Source organism: Zalophus californianus, chromosome 2 (genome assembly GCF_009762305.2).
Source record: "Zalophus californianus isolate mZalCal1 chromosome 2, mZalCal1.pri.v2, whole genome shotgun sequence".
Lineage (NCBI taxonomy): Eukaryota > Metazoa > Chordata > Mammalia > Carnivora > Otariidae > Zalophus > Zalophus californianus.
In genome coordinates, this window is record NC_045596.1 from 61,360,385 (window position 1) to 61,380,003 (window position 19,619).

The 19,619-nt window shown below is 44.1% G+C and overlaps 1 protein-coding gene across 5 annotated transcripts in view; it reads left to right on the plus strand.

Annotated features, from left to right (window-relative positions):
- SHROOM3 (shroom family member 3) overlaps positions 1-19,619 on the plus strand; it is a 251,686-nt gene that overhangs the window by 189,224 nt on the left and 42,843 nt on the right. For 4 of the 5 annotated variants that reach the window (XM_027598484.2, XM_027598487.2, XM_027598486.1 and 1 more), the window contains one exon: positions 3,401-3,529. In XM_027598484.2, the coding sequence (XP_027454285.2) occupies positions 3,401-3,529 (129 nt within the window). Of the gene's footprint in view, positions 1-3,400; positions 3,530-8,572; positions 8,686-19,619 lie in introns of those variants that run through there. The other variant, XM_027598485.1, reaches the window with a different exon arrangement.

Sequence of the window (19,619 nt, forward strand, 5' to 3'; positions counted from 1 at the left end):
GGAAAAGGGGGCTAAAAGAATTAGTTCTTGCCTTTAGAGAAGTTATGAGAATAATTCATGATATATGGGAAAGCATATATATCCTTTTTTTTTTTTTTAAGACTTATTTATTTATTTGTCAGAGAGAGAAAGCACAAGCAAGGGAAGCTGCAGGCAGAGGGAGAAGCAGACTCCTCACTGAGCAGGGAGCCCGATGTGGGACTCGATCCCAGGGCCCTGAGATCGCCACCCGAGCCAAAGGCGGACACTTAAGGGACTGAGCCACCCAGGCGCCCCAGGCATATCCTTTTATAGGAAGGACTTGGAGTCTGTTCTGCTCAAGTGATCACCATGGTAGCACCAATGGGGCACCGCTTCCTAATGAGATCAAAGCACGTTCTAGGCTTTGTCAATTCCAGTCTGTTGTGAGGCAGGTAACCTTAGGTGGGGTGGGACAATGTGCATTCCAGGGACGGCCCAAGTTCAGTGTGAGCTAAGATAACCAGCGGGGAGAGGAAAGGGTGAAGTGATTCCAAGGTGATAGGCTTCCCAACATTCATTCCAGGACTATTTTATGCCTCGATTCACTATAGAATTTTTTTTTTTTTTCATTAGAACATATGAAGTTTTTAAATGTTATTTGTTGTCCAGATTATTCCAGAAAGGCAGAAAAGCTGTGTTCCAGGTGCTGGCGATTCTTCCTGCATGCTCTCTAACCTCTTTTCTAGTTTGTTCTAGTTTGTATGATATAGCCAGACAGCCCACTCGTGTGCCAGCCCATCCAGGGTGGGGGGAGGGGAAGATCAGCAGGGAGGCCAGGCTGTGATTTAGCCTGGGGGGTGCAGTCAGCAACAAGCCACATGGGTTACACGAAACCTCACACCCAGTTGCTAAGCTCAGCGGGTCCCCTGGAGGTGGCAGGTGACAGGACCACATGTAGCCCCGAGAGCAGTGCTGGGGTGCCGGTCTCTGCTTTCCTGGGGTTGCAAAGAGTCACATATTAAAAATCCTTAAAAAGAGGAAGTCATCTCCTTTTTAGATCATCTCCTGTTCTTTGTGCTTCCATCTTTTCCCCATTTGTCTGCTCTTGCTGCTAGCCCTTCAGTGGGACAGTGTACCCCTGGACCTTCCATCCCTTTGTGCCTCCCAGGAAGGGGGAGTAGGCAAGGAAAGAGGAAAGGGCTTGTGGCAGGGACGGAGCCAGCGATTGTGGTTTGGGCCAAAAATGAGGAAGTTATTAAATGCCACAAAGGTTTTATGAAAGTTCAGGCTTGGTCTTTGTTTGCCTGTAGCAGTCAACATCAGGAGCTAGCGGAGAGCTAGAAAGGAAAGCTTGCTGGCAGAACAGATTATACCAATGGGTGGTCTTGGGCATGCTCCTTAGGTTCATATAATCTTTAAACTCACACATCTGATGGTGAGACGCCTGTGAATCTACTTCCCGCCCCAGTTTAAGCTAGAGGGTTTGGTGCCACTGAGGGTTGTGTAAGTAATCCTAATCGGGGACCACATGATGAATTCTGCAAAATGCTTTGACATGTTAACTCTCTGGCCAGAGCTCTTCTTTTCTTTTTTAAAGATTTTATTTATTTGACAGAGCGTGCGCACAAGCAGGGGGAGCAGCAGGCAGAGGGAGAGGGAGAAGCAGGCTCCCCGCGGAGCAGGGAGCCCGATGCAGGGCTCGATCCCAGGACCCCGGGATCATGACTTGAGCCGAAGGCAGACGCCTAACTGACTGAGCCACCCAGGCACCCCTGGCCAGAGCTCTTCTTGCTCTTACTTCCAAGCACAGATTAGGTCTCTTTAGTTGTGTCTATTTTGTATAACATCTTAGCTGGAAGAAGCTCTAAAATAGAGGTTCTGCAGTAAAATGATAATGAGAATAATTAGGCATATACCATGGGTAGGCAGGATGCTAAACAGTTAATAGACATCATCTAGAAACCTTACAGCAGCTTTGCAAGATAGGCATGGTAATGTTGGCTAATTTGCTGAGTGCTGAATATGTGCCAGGCTCTAAGTGCTTCATCAGAATTAGGTTAAGCGTCTCAATAGCTCTGTGAAAGTGTGGGTATTCTTTTACACCCATTTTAGAGACGAGAGAACTGGGGCACAGAGAGGACAGTGTCACAGGGCTAATTAGCAGGAACAGCCAGGACTCCAGCTCAGAGAGGCTCCTAACCGTGGTGTGCCGTCTTATTTTTACATTACCATGCAGAGCCGGAGGCTCAGGGGGCAGTTTTCTCAGTGTCTTTCGTTCATAAGTGACAGAACCTCAGACTTCAAGCTTAGGCTTATATTGACTGTATTCAAAGCCAGGAATCCTAAATTGGATCAGAAAAGTAATGTACAGAAAGGGGTGATGGTGCTTGGCTGTGGAAGCATATCTGAGAAATGGAAACTCCCTGGTCATCTCCCTCCATGTCCTGAAATAAAAGGAACGAGCAGCCATTTGATAATGCCACCTCTTCTCAGCCAAGGCTCATGCAGAGGAGAAAGAGCACACATTTGCGTCTTCTCCGGGTTCCTGCTCGTAGGACATGTGTGGGGGCGTAGGTTCTCAAAGTCTCAGAAAGGTCCTCAAAGGCAGACGCTGAAAACACACCACTGGTACGCAGCAAAGTGGAATGATGAACAAACCTGCTTTAGAGCCTGATACAGGCGACCGTCTGATCAAGAGGAGGCCTTAAAGTCGGGCATGTGAAAACTCGGGAGCGGAGATTCTCCTAAGGAGAAGAAATGCACCTGTTGTCATGGCAGAACACGCTGGCCATGCAGGGCTTAAAATCTTCTGCCTGGGAGTGTGGAGGAAAAGAGTTAAGGGAATGGTGTTCGGGGACGGGGGGGGGGTGGGGGATGTTTAAATGGACACATAAAAGGCTCGCCTCCAGCACAGTGGCATCTAGACAATCTGAAATAGTTCAGGCTCAGGAGTTGGCACGTTCCTCTGCACGGCCACCTGCCAAACAAAGGAGGGCTGCTCCACTTGGGGGTCACTGTCCTAATAATGAAATTGAGACGGGAGGCAGTAGGGACTGGGTTTCAGGGACTACGTCTGACCACTTGCTTCAGTGAGTCCAATTTCTCACTCACCGACAGAGGCTGAATTATAGGGGGAGTTCACCTTCATTATAGTGTCTCTTTCTTCCCCGTTGGTTGGAAAACCTGGTCTTTGGAGACTGGGAAGTACACTTTCTTGCTTCACAGAGACAGAGATAGGAAAGGATGAAGACCCTCAGGAGCGGATTTGCCTTCTTTGGGGCAGAGAGCTTCAGTGGGTGCAGCTGGGAACTGCGCACTGAGCTCTGCCACTTTGCTCTAACTCCACGGTTCATTTTCATACATTTTTCTTGTTGATTCATTTGTGCCCCTGCCTTTGAACACTGTCATGCTCAGCTCCTCGTTTTCCTCTCTTTGCCAGAGATGCATGTGCAGACCCGGGCCCTGCGGGCACTGGCACGTCTGACTCCAGCCCGGAGCACCTGGCCTCCCACCCCCAGCACAGGAAAGCAGCATGGTCAGGAGGGGCTAAGCTTCGGCCGAAACACAGGTAAGAGGCGCAGAGGTCTGTGCCAAGTGGTTCAGAAGAAGAGACTCGACCGCTGGGAAAGGGGACCGGGGGCAAGACTGTGAGTCAAGAGACAGGCTAGTGAGCGAGGTCGGGAGCGGCGGGACAGGGAAGTCCCATAGAAGCTCAGAGTACATTCATGGCAGTTTTCAGACTAGGTTCTGAAGAACCCTAAACTTCCTGGGAGGTGAGGTGGGGCTTGCAAATCATTTGATTCAGATCTCTTTTTAAAAACACAACTGTTTTTAAGACTGTAATTAAAAACACTCAAAGCAGTAGACCAACCAACGTCTTAAACACTCTGGAAATAACTAATGTGTTACATTGTACAGTGAGATTAATTCATCTTTGAACTGATGGTCATTTAAAACTTCTCTTATCATCAGTTAACATGGAGGGATGTCCTGAGATTATAAAGTTAGCCCAGTAAAAATTCACAGCCACGTCCCTGTGCTTCCTTCATGCTCCTGTGTACTCAGTGGCGTGCTAGGCCTTTGCCTGTCTCATCAAATCCCCACGCCAGTCCTGTGACATCCGCCCCAGTGTTCAACAAGGAGGCAGTGGGTTCACATTCAGTTTGAGCTCACAGATGCCACCTTCTCTTGCCTCGACAATCAGCGTTACGATCTACTTCCTAGTAAAACCCTAGGAATTCAGTGAGCTAAGATACTCAAAGCCTAAACACAGAGCCCCCCACCCCCGTAGGGAACGGGGTCCATGGAAGCAAACCACGTAGAATTCATGTGGCAATTCTGCCTCTTCCTGTGTAACCGTAGGCATGTTGTAATCTCTAAGACGCATTTAATAGCTAATCCCGGGGCTGCTGAAAGACTGAATACACAGAAAGCACGTGGGGCAGTGCCCAGCACATCGTAAGCCCTCAGCGTGTGCCGCTTATCGTTGTTCTCAATCATCCCGATTTCAGTTTGCGGGCTCTTTCTTGCAGACACTGTTGACTTGCATTATGAAGAAATAAACATTGTAAATTTGGATTTATACAGTTATCCCTGTTTATGGATATGCAAGTATACATGAACATATTTGTTATGTTTTACATAATGAAACAACACTTGTATCCGGGGTCGACCTTAAAGTTGTCTGTAAGATTTCATTTGAAAAAAAGAGTCAAAAGAAGTTTGAGTGTACCAACAGAGGACAGGTCAGATTGGCAGAGGGCTCTGGCTACAAGGCAGCCAGCCTGAAGCAGCAGATCCCTGAGCACTCTGCCCTCCGGCCTCCTTGGGTCGTCACAGTGCAGAGCACCAGAGCCTTCTGTTTAGCAAGACTCCACTGGGCTGTGTAGGCTGGAGCGCCATTGGCACCAGCGTACACAGGGCCAGAAAGTTGTGGTGAAGGAGTTACTGCAGTTGCCAGCCAGGGGAGAGAGTGATCGGGATTGAACCAAGCAAGTGGTGATGGGACAAAGAAGGAGATAAGATGGGAGATGAATTTGGGAGGCAGATTGATAGCAGATGAGGATGGGAGAAGGGAGGAGAAAGAGGAAAGGGTGTGACTTCCAGGTTGCTGCCAGTGGGGCACCTGGGGCTAACCGTGGGACCGTTAGGCGGGGTGATGCAGGCAGGAAGAGCAGAGATGAAATGAACGCCTGCTTGAGCACGGGAATCACTAGACCTGAGTTTGAACTTGAAACAATGAGAAGATTTTATAAGGCAGTCTTTTTTTTTTTTTGTATTTTTTTTATTGTTATGTTAGTCACCATACATTACATCATTAGTTTTTGATGTAGTGTTCCATGATTCACTGTTTGCATATAACACCCAGTGCTCCATTCAATACGTGCCCTCCTGAATACCCATCGCCAGGCTAACCCATCCCCCCTCTCCCCTTCCCTCTAGAACCCTCAGTTTGTTTCTCAGAGTCCATAGTCTCTCATGGTTCGTCTCCTCCTTCAATTTCCCCCCCGCTTCATTTTTCCCTTCCTGCTATCTTTTTTTTTTTTTAACATATAATGTATTTGTTTCAGAGGTACAGGTCTGTGATTCATCAGTCTTACACAATTCACAGCACTCACCATAGCACATACCCTCCCCAATGTCTATCACCCAGCCACCCCATCCCTCCCACCCCCCCACCACTCCAGGAACCCTCAGTTTGTTTCCTGAGATTAAGAATTCCTCATATCAGCGAGGCCATATGATACATGTCTTTCTCTGATTGACTTATTTCGCTCAGCACAATACCCTCCAGTTCTATCCACGTCGTTGCAAATGGCAAGATCTCATTCCTTTTGATGGCTGCATAATATTCCATTGTGTATATGTACCACATCTTCTTTATCCATTCATCTGTCGATGGACATCTTGGCTCTTTCCATAGTTTGGCATATAAGGCAGTCTTTAGCAGTTGGATAAAACAAATGAACCTAATTGTATCCCCAGATGGTGTCCTAGCTAGCCACAAAGAGACTATCTTTAAAACAAGCTGGGGTTGCCCTCACCGGCGTGGCCAGTGGTGCTCTGTGTGAACGGAGACTGGAGGGTATAGATGGGCAAGCAATTGCCTTTTTAAAAAGTCATGACCTCTGTGTTGCAGACATTGTTCCCACTCATATCCCTTTAACTCCAAATACTCTAGGAATTTTATATGTGTGTCTTGACTCCACAACTATATTTATTGTAAGCCCCTGCAGTAGTTGGTTTCTTTCCTAGAGGAAGAGATCTCTGTACCCCAAGTGTCACTGGTGTAGGACTGAACTTGGAAGTTGGAGTGGTTCTCATCCAATTACACTCCGATCCTAAATCCTGCCCATTTTGGTTTTTATTTTTTATTCTGAAATAATGGTAGACTCATAAGAAAGTTGCAAAAATAGTACAGAGATGTCCGCTACACCCATCCCCTAGCTCTCCCTAAAGTTAACATCTCTTATAACCATAGTCCAAATAGCAAAACTAAGAAATTGGCATTGGTGAAATGCTATTAACTATAGACACTAAGACTTACAAACTATAGCCTTTATTTAGATTTTATCATTTTTTTCTCCTACGAGTGTCCCTTTTTTGTTCCAGGATTCCATGTTGTATTTGTCATGTTTCCTTAGTTTCCTCTCATCTGTGATATTTCCTCAGGTTTTCCTGGTCTTTTTCCTCAGGTTTTCCTGGTCTTTTCTGACCTTGACACATTGGAAGAGTATGGGCCAGTTATTTTGTAGAATGCCTTCTATTTGGGTTTGTTTGATATTGTCTCATGGTTAGACTGAAGTTCTACATTTTTGGCAAGAATACCGCAGAAGTGATGTGTCCTTCCTAGCACGTCCTGTCGGGGATTACATGATGTCAGTATGTTTTATTCCTGGTGATGTCAACCTTGATTACTTGGTTGAGGTGAAGTCAGCCCGGTTTCTCTACTGTACAGTTATTATTTGTCTCTTTGTAATGGATAAATATCTTGGAGGAGATAATTTTGAGGCTATGTACATATCTTTGTTTCTCCTCAGACTTTCTCCATTGGTGGATATATTCCCTGTAACACTTAATTACTATAATATTCTAAGATGACTCTGTATTTCTTTCATTCCTTCTATATTTATGAATTGGAATTTTTCTGGAAGAAAGAGCTGTCTCTTTCCCCACTTATTTAAACTGTTTTATATCAGTAAGGACTCCTTCAGATTTATTTTATTCTATGGCTTGTAATTCAACGATACTGTTATTTTATCGCTTACATTATTCCAGTTTTGGTCATTGGCAGCTCCGTCAGGCTGGCTCTGGTCTAAATCCTGTCATGAATTATGGAAAGGGTTAAGGTGCTGATGTCTTGGTCTTCCACTTGGAGCAGAAGCCACGTGCTTATCAGCTCCTTAGGAGTCTTCCAGTTGTTGAGGTGGGAGGTTAGTAGTGGGTGTTGAGCAAATCTAATTTGTGACAGGTCACAGATTTTGGAATTGAAAAGTGCCACCTCATGAGCCAATTCCAAGTGCCCTGGGTCATAGTTATAGATGGTTCCTTTTTTGTAGAGAAAATAGCCAGGAAGGATTTTCTCATTTATGTATAAGAAAAATGAAAGAGTAAAAGCCAGAAACCCCATCCCCCTAGGTATAGACCGGAAACAGCCAAGAAACCAGGTTTAAAGAGAGAAACTCTTGGTGGCGCAGGACTTAATATCCTCGTGGATCCAATCCCATCCTTCCTTCCCTGCTTAGACCCCTGAATGCTCTCTTACCTAACTTGTCAGTGGGAATCCTGTGATCTCACTTACCTTAAATGTCTCCATAAAATCTGTCAAGCCTAGGCCAGGGTTGTTCAGGGGGTTGGTAAAGGAAACAAAATGTTCCAGCTTAAAACTCCTCAGATTTCCTCAGCTAGCGCTTCCCCCCAGAAACTTCTCAGCCCTCCCCCCACCAGTCACTGCATCCTTACAATAACTATCTCATCTGCTTACTAAGCATTTGCCACGTGGTGGTCTGGGCTCTGTAAAATAAGACAAATCCTAATAGGAGCTCAGGTTTTGACCCCTAATCCATTCTCCATTGAGCAGTGAGGCTGGTTCACCTGGCACTTTGTACTTCCTTGGCAATGAGTTTTGTCCCGGTGCCACTGACTTAGCTTTCACAGGACAGTGTGCCTTAGGAGGTCTAGTGGATGTTGATTTGGACCCTGGCTTCCATAGCCTCCCAAACTGTGGGAAGCTTAAAGCAGTTAACACACACTTTTGCAGACAGTGGCATTTTTGCATGTGGAGGAGGGCACGGGTTTGGCAGAGATCATTCAAGGAAACTTCCTGATTCCAGTTTGATGCATTTTATCAGCAGATGGTTTTGCTTGCTTTTCTCCTCCTCCTGCCCACAAAAATGGAATTCTAGCATTTCCAAGCTGTGTGCTCTTGTCTAAGATGCTGGTCTTCTCAGGAAGTTACCAAGGGTCACCTTCTCTTCTTCACTCGGATTTGGCAGGAATTGAATTTTAATTGGCCAATTTGCAGAGGTGACTGGGAATGAAAGTCCCACCCAGCTGCATGCTTGGTGAGTTCAGGGCGGCTCAGGCTGTCTGACAGGAGGCACAGAGGATCGTTGGGAAGAGGAGAGAGCAAGAATAGGGCGAAATGGCTTTTTATCCCACCCCCGAATATGACATGCAGTTGGCCAGAGGGCTGTTATCTAGGATGTTTCTGTTTGCCACCAGGTAAGTCCATTACTATGAGGGAATGAGCTTTAGCATTTTCTTTGCAGGACTCACGACTGCGAAGCTTTTCACAGGTGTCTTTTTGATGTTGTGCTATATCTCTTTATAACGAAAAATGACATGTTTAAGTTTAAGCCTGTTTTTCTAAATTGTCATTGAAAATTCTCTTTATTTGAGCACTCATGTAATTCAGTACTGTTAATATATCTGCTTGGGAATTTTCAGTCATTCTCTATCCTCTGTATATAGTCACCATATTTCTTATAATGTGCATATTTGGAGTGGCTTTTATCTTATTCAGATTAGCAATTGCTTTGTGTTGTGCACTTCATGGTTTTGCTTCCCCGCCCCACCCCCCCCCATTTCCCTGGGGAATTCCACAGTTAACTATTTCTCTTTCTCACAAGGAATGATTATCTGTGTACTAACAGCCAAGTTCTTCTCTATTCTCATTGCCAACACTTGTTTGAAAAGAAGGAACCTGTGAATATATTCTCAGTTTTAAAGACAAGGTGTGGTCTTCTCATTGAACTTTAAATTTAAATGAAGAGTTTATTGAGATTGTCAATTGTACATTATGTAACTCCATCACAGTTGCAGGTATAAATACGTATCTTTTCCCTATTCACAATAATTTGAATCAGCTTTTATTCTTTTTTAAGATCTTATTTATTTATTTATTTGAGAGAAAGAAGAGAGATAACGAGCAGGGGGAGGGGCGGAGGGAGAAGCCAGCTCCCCACTGAGCAGGGAGGCCTGACACGGGCTCCATCCCAGGACCCTGGGATCATGACCTGAGGTGAAGGCGGACACATAACTGACTGAGCCACCCAGGCGCCCCTGAATCAGCTTTTATTCTTACATAATCTTGATTCAGGGTTTTTGTTCAGAGCTATGCTTAATGTCAATGCTTGCTTCGAGGGATACTATTACTTAAAAGAACATGTGGCGTATGGAAAGGAGGATGTGGTAGTCATGGTAATGTTCTAGATCTCAAGGTGATTTAAATATTTATTACTACAGGAATTCATCTTGCTTTTATACCATGTAAAAGGTAAAAAAAAAAAAAAGAAAATATGAACTGCTTATATTATAGAACACAGAGAGAGAGGGATCACAAGGCTGGTTTTTCAAGTTTTATTTGGCATTCTTTCACTTGGAAGTGAGTAAGAGAGAAGGATTCTTCGGAGTTGTATTATTTTCTCCCCCACCAGTGTCAGGTTATGTGAGCCGTGGTGGTGGTTGAACTCCTGTTGTAAAATTTATTAGGAAGATATTGGTAGGGTAGGCACTGAGGGGCTGGAGCAAGTATTCCTAAAGCTTTCAGCCTCTCTGTCTTCTTTTCATTCAGGTTTCCATAATATTTAAAAGCTTTCTTTTAGTGAACAGTCCCTTTCTGATATGATTCTAAAATGTAGATTCTTTTGACGACTGTTGAAGATTTTTCTCTAAAATGAATTTTTTCTGTCCTTCGTTTTCTTGTTGTCTTTAATTGCTTATTTGTGGCCTCTTTCTTGAAATGACAAGATAGTGAATTAGAGAAGAGAAAAACAATGCAATGCATCATACTTACCCCAAAAGAGAATTCAGTTTCTTTAGTGTTAGAGGTTTGGGGCCATCTCTTTGTTTTTGTTTAATGCAATGGTATTTGGAAAAAGGTAACTTCCAAAAGGTAAGGCTTTTGCCTCACAAAAAAAAAAAAGAATCAAAAAAACTTTCTTCACTTGTTTTGGCAAATGAAATTCGATTTATACTTTGGGGGGCACCTGTGTGGCTCAGTTGGTTAAGCGTCTGCCTTCGGCTCAGGTCATGATCCCGGGGTCCTGGGATCAAGTCCTGCATCGGGCTCCCTCCTCAACGGGGAGCCTGCTTCTCCCTCTCCCTCTGTCTGCCGCTCCCCCTGCTTGTGCTCTCTCTCTGTCAAATAAATAAATAAAATCTTTAAAAAAATTTATACTTTTGCATTATATTAAAATTAGCTTAATTTTGAGATATCTTAGTTGGTATTTGGACTCCTTTAAACTCCAGAGGACAATCTTGTGTGGGTTTATACACAAAGGAGGAGGAGTGTTTCCAGCTACAGTGGTAGGGTACCCTTCCCCTCCTGCCTCTCAGCCCTGCAGCCCACTGGGTGGAGGGGAAGAGCCATGCACACCTTTATTGTGCCCTGCCAAACCGCTTCTGATTTATCCAACAGGAGTCCTCTGGCAGAGACCTCAAGGAACTTCTCCTTACCGGAGGCAGTAATTCAGGGGCACACACAATATTTCTAGTTCTCTGCAACTATCTGACACTCTCTGAGATCCATGACTATGTGGGTGTCAGTGTGGAAGATAAAAACAAACCAGCATGGAAATGATTGATCTGAGCTCTAGCTACGTATTCTATGGCACAGAGAAGTAGAGAAGAAAATTCTAAAATCCTATCTGCTGTCTGAAGAAATTGGTAAGAGCCAGTCCCTCCTTCCTTCCTCCAACAAATAAAATGTCTGATGGCAAACTGAGATTTGGGAAGAATAAATTATTGATAATTAGAACTTATGCTATACTATGGTAATTGAATTTTGAAAGTCAGTGAAAGACAAAAATGAATGCTCTTACAGATCAGAGCTGTTATGGTGTTTGCATCAACTTCTGCCATGGCTTATTGGCACACGTTGAAGTGTGGGAAGGAGAGTTGACTATTCTGATTCCTCAGAGTTCAGAGGAGGAGGGTAGAAAGAGAGAGCTATTGAGAAAAAGACATTTCAACACCATCACCCACCCCCTTTGCCAGTCCCTCTTCTTTATGATCATAGTCTTCTTTTGTCATCGATAAAATTTAAATCTTTTCAAAAACATGTCAGAATAGAGAGTGGGGAAGAGAGAAACTAGAAGTGAGGAATGGGGTAAAGCATCTTTTTTTTTTTTTTTTTTTTTTTTTTTTTTTTTTAAAGATTTTATTTATTCATGAGAGACAGAGAGAGAGAGAGAGAGGCAGAGGGAGAAGCAGGCTCCCAAGGAGCAGGGAGCCCGATGCGGGACTCGATCCCAGGACCCTGGGATCATGACCTGAGCCGAAGGCAGACGCTTAACCATCTGAGCCACCCAGGCGCCCGGGGGTAAAGCATCTTACTGGAAAAGGTTTTTCATCTTTTATGCAAATTTTTGATGTTAGAGGCTTCTGTCGGTCACACTTCACTCTTGTGTGTGATTCCGTTGTCACAGCCAAAAGTCCCCAGGGCATATTATCAGGATGTGACATTTAAAAAGAACTTCTCTTTCCAGAAAGGACTGCGTTGCTATGGGGTTATATTACCTAATGCATACCTTTCTACCCACTGAACTTGTTTAAGACACAAATGTTAGTGAGGCAATTATAAAAGCCTTAGAAAATTTTGCTTGGATTTTTCTGTGAATCTAAAAAGTCTGAAATACAGCCTTGAAGAGCCTGTTGTCCTAGAAACTAGAGGTTAAGGGTGCTTTAAGGGGGGTAAAGGATTTCTCAAAAACAGTGTCTTTGACAACAGTGTGTGAATGCACAGTTACCACCTTTATTTTCTTTTTTTTTTTTTGTATTTTGGAAGATGATAGGCTTTTTCAACTCTAAAAATTTTGACAGCTTTTCTCTGTCCTGTGAACATGTAGAAAACATCTCAATATAGGGTAATTTTTATTGCAGAGAGAGTGCCATCTGGATCTATGGAATGAAACAGTATTATGAGTATAGCTCAGTGTGCTTGGCTTGGTCATCGTTTTCTTTTCTTTTTTTTTAAGATTCAAAAGAACAGCTGAAATAAATATGGGGAAAATATTAAGACTTGATTAATTTTGGTGATGAGTACATGGGTGTTCTTTATATTAATCTGAATACATTTATATATGTTTGAAGTACTTTATAATTTTAAAAACAGATGAGGAAAAATAGCAGGGACACACAAAAAGAACCTTAGGAAACCTGCTTTACCCTGGTCCAAGCACATGGTGCTCAGTGAGTAGATCAGGAAGACCTCTCCACCCACATCCATGACACATTAATTCAAATAGACCTAATTTGCAGAATATATTGATATACTGGGGTTTTTTTGGGGGGGGGCGGGTGGTCAAGACCAGAACCTTGTTAAGTTGGACTTGGTCATCTGTTAAAGCATATCGTGCACTAAACAGACGATGGATGGGCAGGTAGGTAGGTTAGTGAGTAGATTAGAAAATGGGATGTTTTATTTGGTAGTGCTGGTAGTCTACTTTGTATTCTTACATATTCAACTCATGTCCAGGTGATAACTGGCATGGTTTTAGAATGTTCGTGCGCCCTGAAGAGTCAACACAAAGTGTCAGTTGTAACAGCTTATCAAAGCACAGCATCAACGAAAAAATGAACTCTAGCTCTTAGAATTTCATATGTTCCAAGTTAAGGCTCTCACCTTCTCCATTTATCCCACCAAGCATACCAATCCTTCGAGGTCATCTGAAGTCCTGCTCTACCTCTAGGCCTTTTGGCCAACTTCAGACCCTATTCTTGACTGTGAACAGCATGTGAGTTGTTTGATGCTTATATCCCAAATCCCTCTAGAGCCACATGACCCAGTATGATCTGATGACTTCTCCTGCCATCTGCTCTTCACTCCGGTCACACATCCATGCTAAATATTTTGCCCCCCCCCCCCACTCTTGCATAGTTGACTCTCATCATTTAGATCCTGGTTCAAATGTCATTCTCAGAGAGGCTGTCCCTGATCCAAAAGCAGACACCCTTAGTCACTCTCTCACAGTACCCAGTTTTATTGCCTTTGGAACTCTTAGAACTGTATGAAAATATCCTGTATATTTGCTTATTGTCTGTCTCTCTGCCCAGCAGACCTTATTGCTTAGATGTTAAGAGCGCAGGCTCTGGGGACAAATGTGTGAGTTTAATCTCAGCTCTGCCCCTCACTACCCTTGTGACTGTGGACAAGTTGCTTAGTTTTTTGTTTTGTTTTGTTTTGTTTTAAAGATTTTATTTATTTATTTGACACAGAGAGAGCACAAGTAGGTAGAGAGGCAGGCAGAGGGGGAGAAGCAGACTCCCTGCCGAGCAGGGAGCCTGATGCGGGACTCGATCCCAGGATCCTGGGATCCTGATCCATGATCATGATCATGATCATGATCTGAGCCAAAGGCAGACACTTAACCAGCTGAGCCACCCCAGTGTCCCAAGTTGCTTAGTTTTTCTTATTTACTTCATTCTCTCATTAATTGCCCTGTAACATAAAGACAGTACAAAGAGTGAGAAAACACACACCAAGTGTCTACAGTGGGCTTGTCACTCAGCAGGCACTCAAATATTTTTTGAATCTATGAATAAGGATTCTGTTTAATACTTGTTCTTGCATCTAAGCCTCCCCAACAAGATTATAAACTCCTGTGGTCATCTGTGACCTCTCAGAACTCCAACTAGAATTCATCAAGGTAGAAGGCACATAGTAGCTGATCAGTGAATACATCTTGCAATACCCGAACTTGATTATAGATTTCTCAGAAATACGCTCTGCATTCCTGAATCAGTGTTAGAGCACAGTCATCTAAGAAGGACATCATGTCACTTGTTAGCTCCAGTTCCTTCAGCCTACCCATCCCACGCAGTTGAGCTTCCTTGTTTGTGGTCAGGAATGCAACAAAAGAGCTTTGTTTGAATTACACCCACACACAAAACTTGGTTTGCTCAGATTTTAAAATTAAATCGTCTTCTGACTCTTTTTGATACGCTCATGCTGTAATGCCCTTTAGGAAAGTATTTCCTTATCTTCTTAAAGATCAAAGTGATCCCCAAATATGAAAGCATGCCGTGCTCTTTAGGAATGTTTATTAAATTATTTGCATCATTGAAAAAGTCAGCCAACAGCTGTTTGACTTTTTTGGTTATCTCAAGATACAATGTGATATATTTGTAAAATGAGAGGGTATTTTTGAAATACTGTGCCTTTTAATAGGTAATACGTGTGCATGGTACACAATTCAAAAGTTACAGAAAGAAAAATATACAGTGAAAAATAAGTTTTCCTCCCCAGAGGCAGTCATTGTTTCTAGTTTCTCAAGCATCACTCTGGAATATTCTCTACACTAATAAACACAGAAGGGGTTACATATATTTTCCCCTTCCGTACGGCAGCACACTGTACTCACAGCGCCACATCTTACTGTCATCATCTAACCATATATTTTGGAGATCTTCACATGTCAGTATGTATAGAGCTACCTCTTCTTTCAGTGGCCACAAAACTATTCTATTCTATGGATGTATTGCAGTGATTTAATGAGTCCGCTACTGATGAGCATTTAGCTTGTTTTTCAATCTTTTGATAGATATGTTATTTAAAACATTTTTTCGTAGATGTTGCCAAACTGTTCTTTCTTTAGGTTGTGCTGATGTATATGTATTCCCTCTAGCAAGGCATGAGAGTTGGTGGGCTAGATTTCGGTCCTCTTTTTCATTGTTCTTTTCCCTCATTTCATCACTTAACTGTCCATGTGGAAGAATCTTATAAAGAAAAGACTTATCTCTGAAGCCTTCTTCCAACATACATTGTTTTTGTTTTTGTCTTTTAGGACCTTTTGATTGTTTCAAGATCTCTCTGTTCTTAATGTTTTAGGTCTGTGAGGAGACCTGACACCCCACCCCAGGGCAGGTAGTTACCTCTCCAAGCTCCAGAGAAAAAGCTCCCCAAGTTGGGTTTCCGATCTTGGCATTGCAAGTCTTGGACATTTGTTTTATCTTTACTGTAGGAATTATTTCTTTGTGATTTATTATTTACTGTAGGAATTGCCTCATTTGGTCTGCCTATCTGGATGTAAGCTCCTTAAGGGCAGGACCCTATCTTAGTCACTAATTCTTTGAAATATCTCAAGTTTCAACTCTTCTAGTATTCACTGTTGTGCTCCTTGAGCCCCAACCCGCCACATCAACCCCCTCACTTTTCCCTCCTCTGGCATCATCATGAGGAGAGAGGACACTGGGTGCCAGGGCTCTCCGATCTTCCTGTACCCCGCTCTCACTCATACTTAGGAGCGTCAGCGTCTTACCTCCTCCTTTCTTATTTCAGTGGACCTGGCTCTACTCCTACGTGAATAAGGCTATACTCCCCACGTGCACTCTAGAATGCCATCCTTTCCCATGTCCTCATGAGCCTTGGGGATTGTCACCCTTCCTGTCCTGTATCCTGGAGCTCCCTGCCTCACATACACTTGCTCATACTTCTTGTTTAAGACCAAACAGCAAGAACAAAATCTTTCCCTCCCTGATCACCTCTAGATTTCTAGCTCTACCCCCCTCTTTCTCTCCTTTAGAGCCAAGGGTTTAAAAGAATGATCCGCCCTTGCTGTTTCCGTTTTCTCCCCTGTTACTCCACCCTAGTCAGGCGTCTGCCCCGCTGCTGTCCCACAGCCAAGACTTACTAGTTGTCAGACCCACTGCGCGTGCATCCACCCTCATCAAACTGCCTTCTCGGTAGCAGCTGGAATGGCTGGTAGTTCCCCCTCCTTACTCTCTCCACTAGGAACCTGTGAAACTCCTGTACTCTCGCTACTTTTTCTCCTGTTTCTCTGAAAGCTTTTTCTTGGGCTTCTCCCTTGGCTTCCTCTCCCCTAAACCGTAATGGTTCTCAAAGATCCACCCTTCAACTCCTCCGTCTCCCTCTGCATTCTCCCCAAGCAACTTGCCTTTTCTCAAAGGCCATGTGTCTTTATGAATCCTCATATCTAAACGCAGCCCAGGCTTCAGTCCTCTAGACCCTCCTGCCTACCGTACTCCTCTGTGGGAACACTCCACAGGCTCCTCAGATTGGCATGCCCCAGAGCGAGCCAGCCACTTCCCCGATCAGCTTCCCTCCTCCCTCTCTCCATTCCCACCCCCTCCATCTAATGTTCTTGATATAAGTTAACTGTATTATCGTTCTAGCTCAAGCTAGACACATAAACACCATCCTTCCTCCTTGGCTGTCCTCCCTTCTACACCACCTACATCGAAGTAGTTACTGGCTGGGCATTCTCTCTAAGTTCACTGCCCACCACCGCCTTAGTGCCAGGCCCTCAGACCCTGGCCAACAGAATAGCCTCCAGTCTTGTCTCAGATTTATTCTCCTTGTTATTGGCGATTTCTCACTGATACCTGTATTTGAACGTGCCCTTCCCTGGCTAAGGTTATTTCGTGGTTTCTAAATCCAGAGGATACTGTCCAAACCTTTTAGTGAGGTCTGTTAAGATCTAGCCCCTCCCACCCCTTCACCTTTATCTCCTGCCCGTCCCTTACTCATCATCTCCTTCCCAGCTTCTCTGAGTTCTTTTACCATGTGCCTGCACACTTCCACGCATTTGTCGTGCGATTTCTTCTAGCCGGATGGCCCTCCCTTCCTTTTCCCATCCTCTTCCATCTAGGAAACCTTTCATGATGTAGGTAAAAGTGAAGCTTTCTTGACCTCACCCTGCAGTGTTAGTGAGCCCCTCCTCTGTGTTCACCAAGCATCTCGTATGGGTCTCTACTGTGGAACCCATCTCATCGCAGTTAACTTGGCTGTCCTCCTCTATGTTGTGAATTATTTGGGTCTCATGATACTTTGTTGTTCTTTGTATCCCCAGCGCCAGCCTAGTGGCTGGGATAGAGAAAGTCTCCCTGGATGTCCCCTGAACGAATGGGAAAGAAACCAAGGAAACGTCTGGATAGGTTACACTTTTTAAAAAAGCTTTGCTCTTGTCTTCAAAGCACAAAGGAAAATTTTGCTCCCTTAAAACAGCTCCATTTGTCTCCATTGTTCTGTGGAGAGCCTGTTGTACACTTGAGAGTCTGATTCAGAACTTCCAGCAAGATGTCTGATCCTTCATGAAGGTGGTGTACCAACTGATATATGAAGTCTGGGTAGCTATATTGCACTAGGGCACCTCCCATCTTCTTTCCTGGGAGATTTCAGACTAGAGGGTTTCTCTGGAACCCTTGAAATTATCAGTAAACAGTAGCTCACACCTCATCTCCTTGACTAGAAGAGGGATCTTTCTGTGGCATCTGTGGAATTTATCAGGGCCTGTCCATTTCTCTTGGGTTGGAAAGACTTGTCAGCACCCAGTCTTTGTAGGTAGGCACGGTCAGATGTGGTTGGTGGATGAAGCTGCCAAAGAGTCATCCCCAGCATTACCACACTCAGGTGTCAGGACAAGTTTGCTCTTCAGCTACACCCGTTGGCTTCTCGAAGCCCGTCCCTAGTGATAGGGTTCGCTAGCGTCTTACTCTGAGAGGGGTCCTACCAACTCCTCCCACTGAGGTAACCAGAACACGAGATGGGAAGATGACAGTTTTTCTTTCTCCTTATGTATTTTGGACCCATTTGGATCATTTGGACCCATACGAAGTGTCTCCAGGTGCCTCCTGCAAAAGACACTTTATATTTTTTCATAAAATTCTGTATGGTTATTCAGCATTTGTTGAGTATCTGAAGTCCTAGGTAACTGGGTTTGAATCCTGGCTATGGGACTTAGGGCTACGTGATTTGGGCCAGTCTCTGAGGGGCTTGGGGCACCAGGAAGGATTTCTAATCACTGGATGGAACTGGAAGATAAAGCAGGAATCTTAAGTCAGTGAGGAACTGGGGTTCAAGGGAGGTGGCCTGGCTTCAAGGAACTAGGTGAGGAACCTAGTTTCTGGGGGGCTGCATATTCAAGGTCAGAGTGAGGCTAGTGGCAAGAATGCCAAACTGTGAAGACAGTCATTACCCTGGGGCTCCCTGGTGGCCTTGTGAGATGAGGAGAGGTTCAACTTTGGGGCAGTACCGAACCCAGAGGCATGTGTTACCTGGGACCTGTTATGGGGATTAGAGAAGTAGGGGGCAAGGAGCCAGACAAATTGTAATATTTTGCCTTCCACCGTTGGTCTCTTGGCATTTGCACCCTACTTGATCTCTTTAGCCCAAGGCTGTGTTACTACTTGCTTTCTTTCTTTCCTAGCTTCCAGGTAGGCAAGGTCTAGTCCCTCCTGGCCTGTGTTTACGTCCCTGACTAGAGGTCACAGCCACCGCCCCGCAGCTCCCTGCCTTACCACTGTGGCCAGGGTCCTTCAGGCTGTGAGCACAGTAACTCTCTGCTATAATTGTCTACTCTGGGTACTTTATTAGGGAGTTCAGAAGTGGGTGACTCATCACCATCAATAGTTCCTGCCCATTCTGCTCACCTCCACCATTCACTTCTGGCTTCTCTCTCCCCTTTCCTGTCCTGCATTGTAGATCTCTCTGGAGGGCTTGTCTCCCTATCCTCTAGTTTTTACCAATTCTTTAATAATGAATGACTGAAGATAATTGTACTTAACATTTATTGAGCTCTACTATGTGCCGGGTATATTAGCTCATCTTTAATCTTACAAAAACCCTACTTATAGGTTCTGTGATAATCTGCCTTTTTCAGATAAGGAAGCTCAGAATGGTTAAGAAAGTTACCACCGGTTTTTAGCTTTTGGATTTTAGGTATCAGGATTAGAATCCAGGTTTGTCTGATAGCAGAGCTGATAACCTTTAGCCACATTTCAGCTTCTTTCTGTCCCCAGCATTTTATCGAGATATTTCAGTTTTCTCACTTTCCTTGGCCTCTGTAACAACACAGATATTAGTCTGTCTGACTATAGGTTCCTTCATTTCAATAAACATTTACTGACAGCTAAAAATCTTGTGTTTCTGTATCCCTTGCTTTGCACAAGATCATTTTCCTATCACCCAACCTCTCTTCAGAAAAAATATATGTATTTTTGGGGAATGATTCTCTCTCTTGGCAAGTCCTCCGTACTCTCTTATAGATTTTTAAAGTTGCTTCAGATTAAAATGAGGTTAATACACCCTCTTTTGATTAATGTCTTTATCTTTTACATGAACAAAAGCTTATGGAGGAGAAGTAATTTATACAGGGTCGTATAGTAAGTTAATGAAGTCAGGGTGAGAACCCATGTCT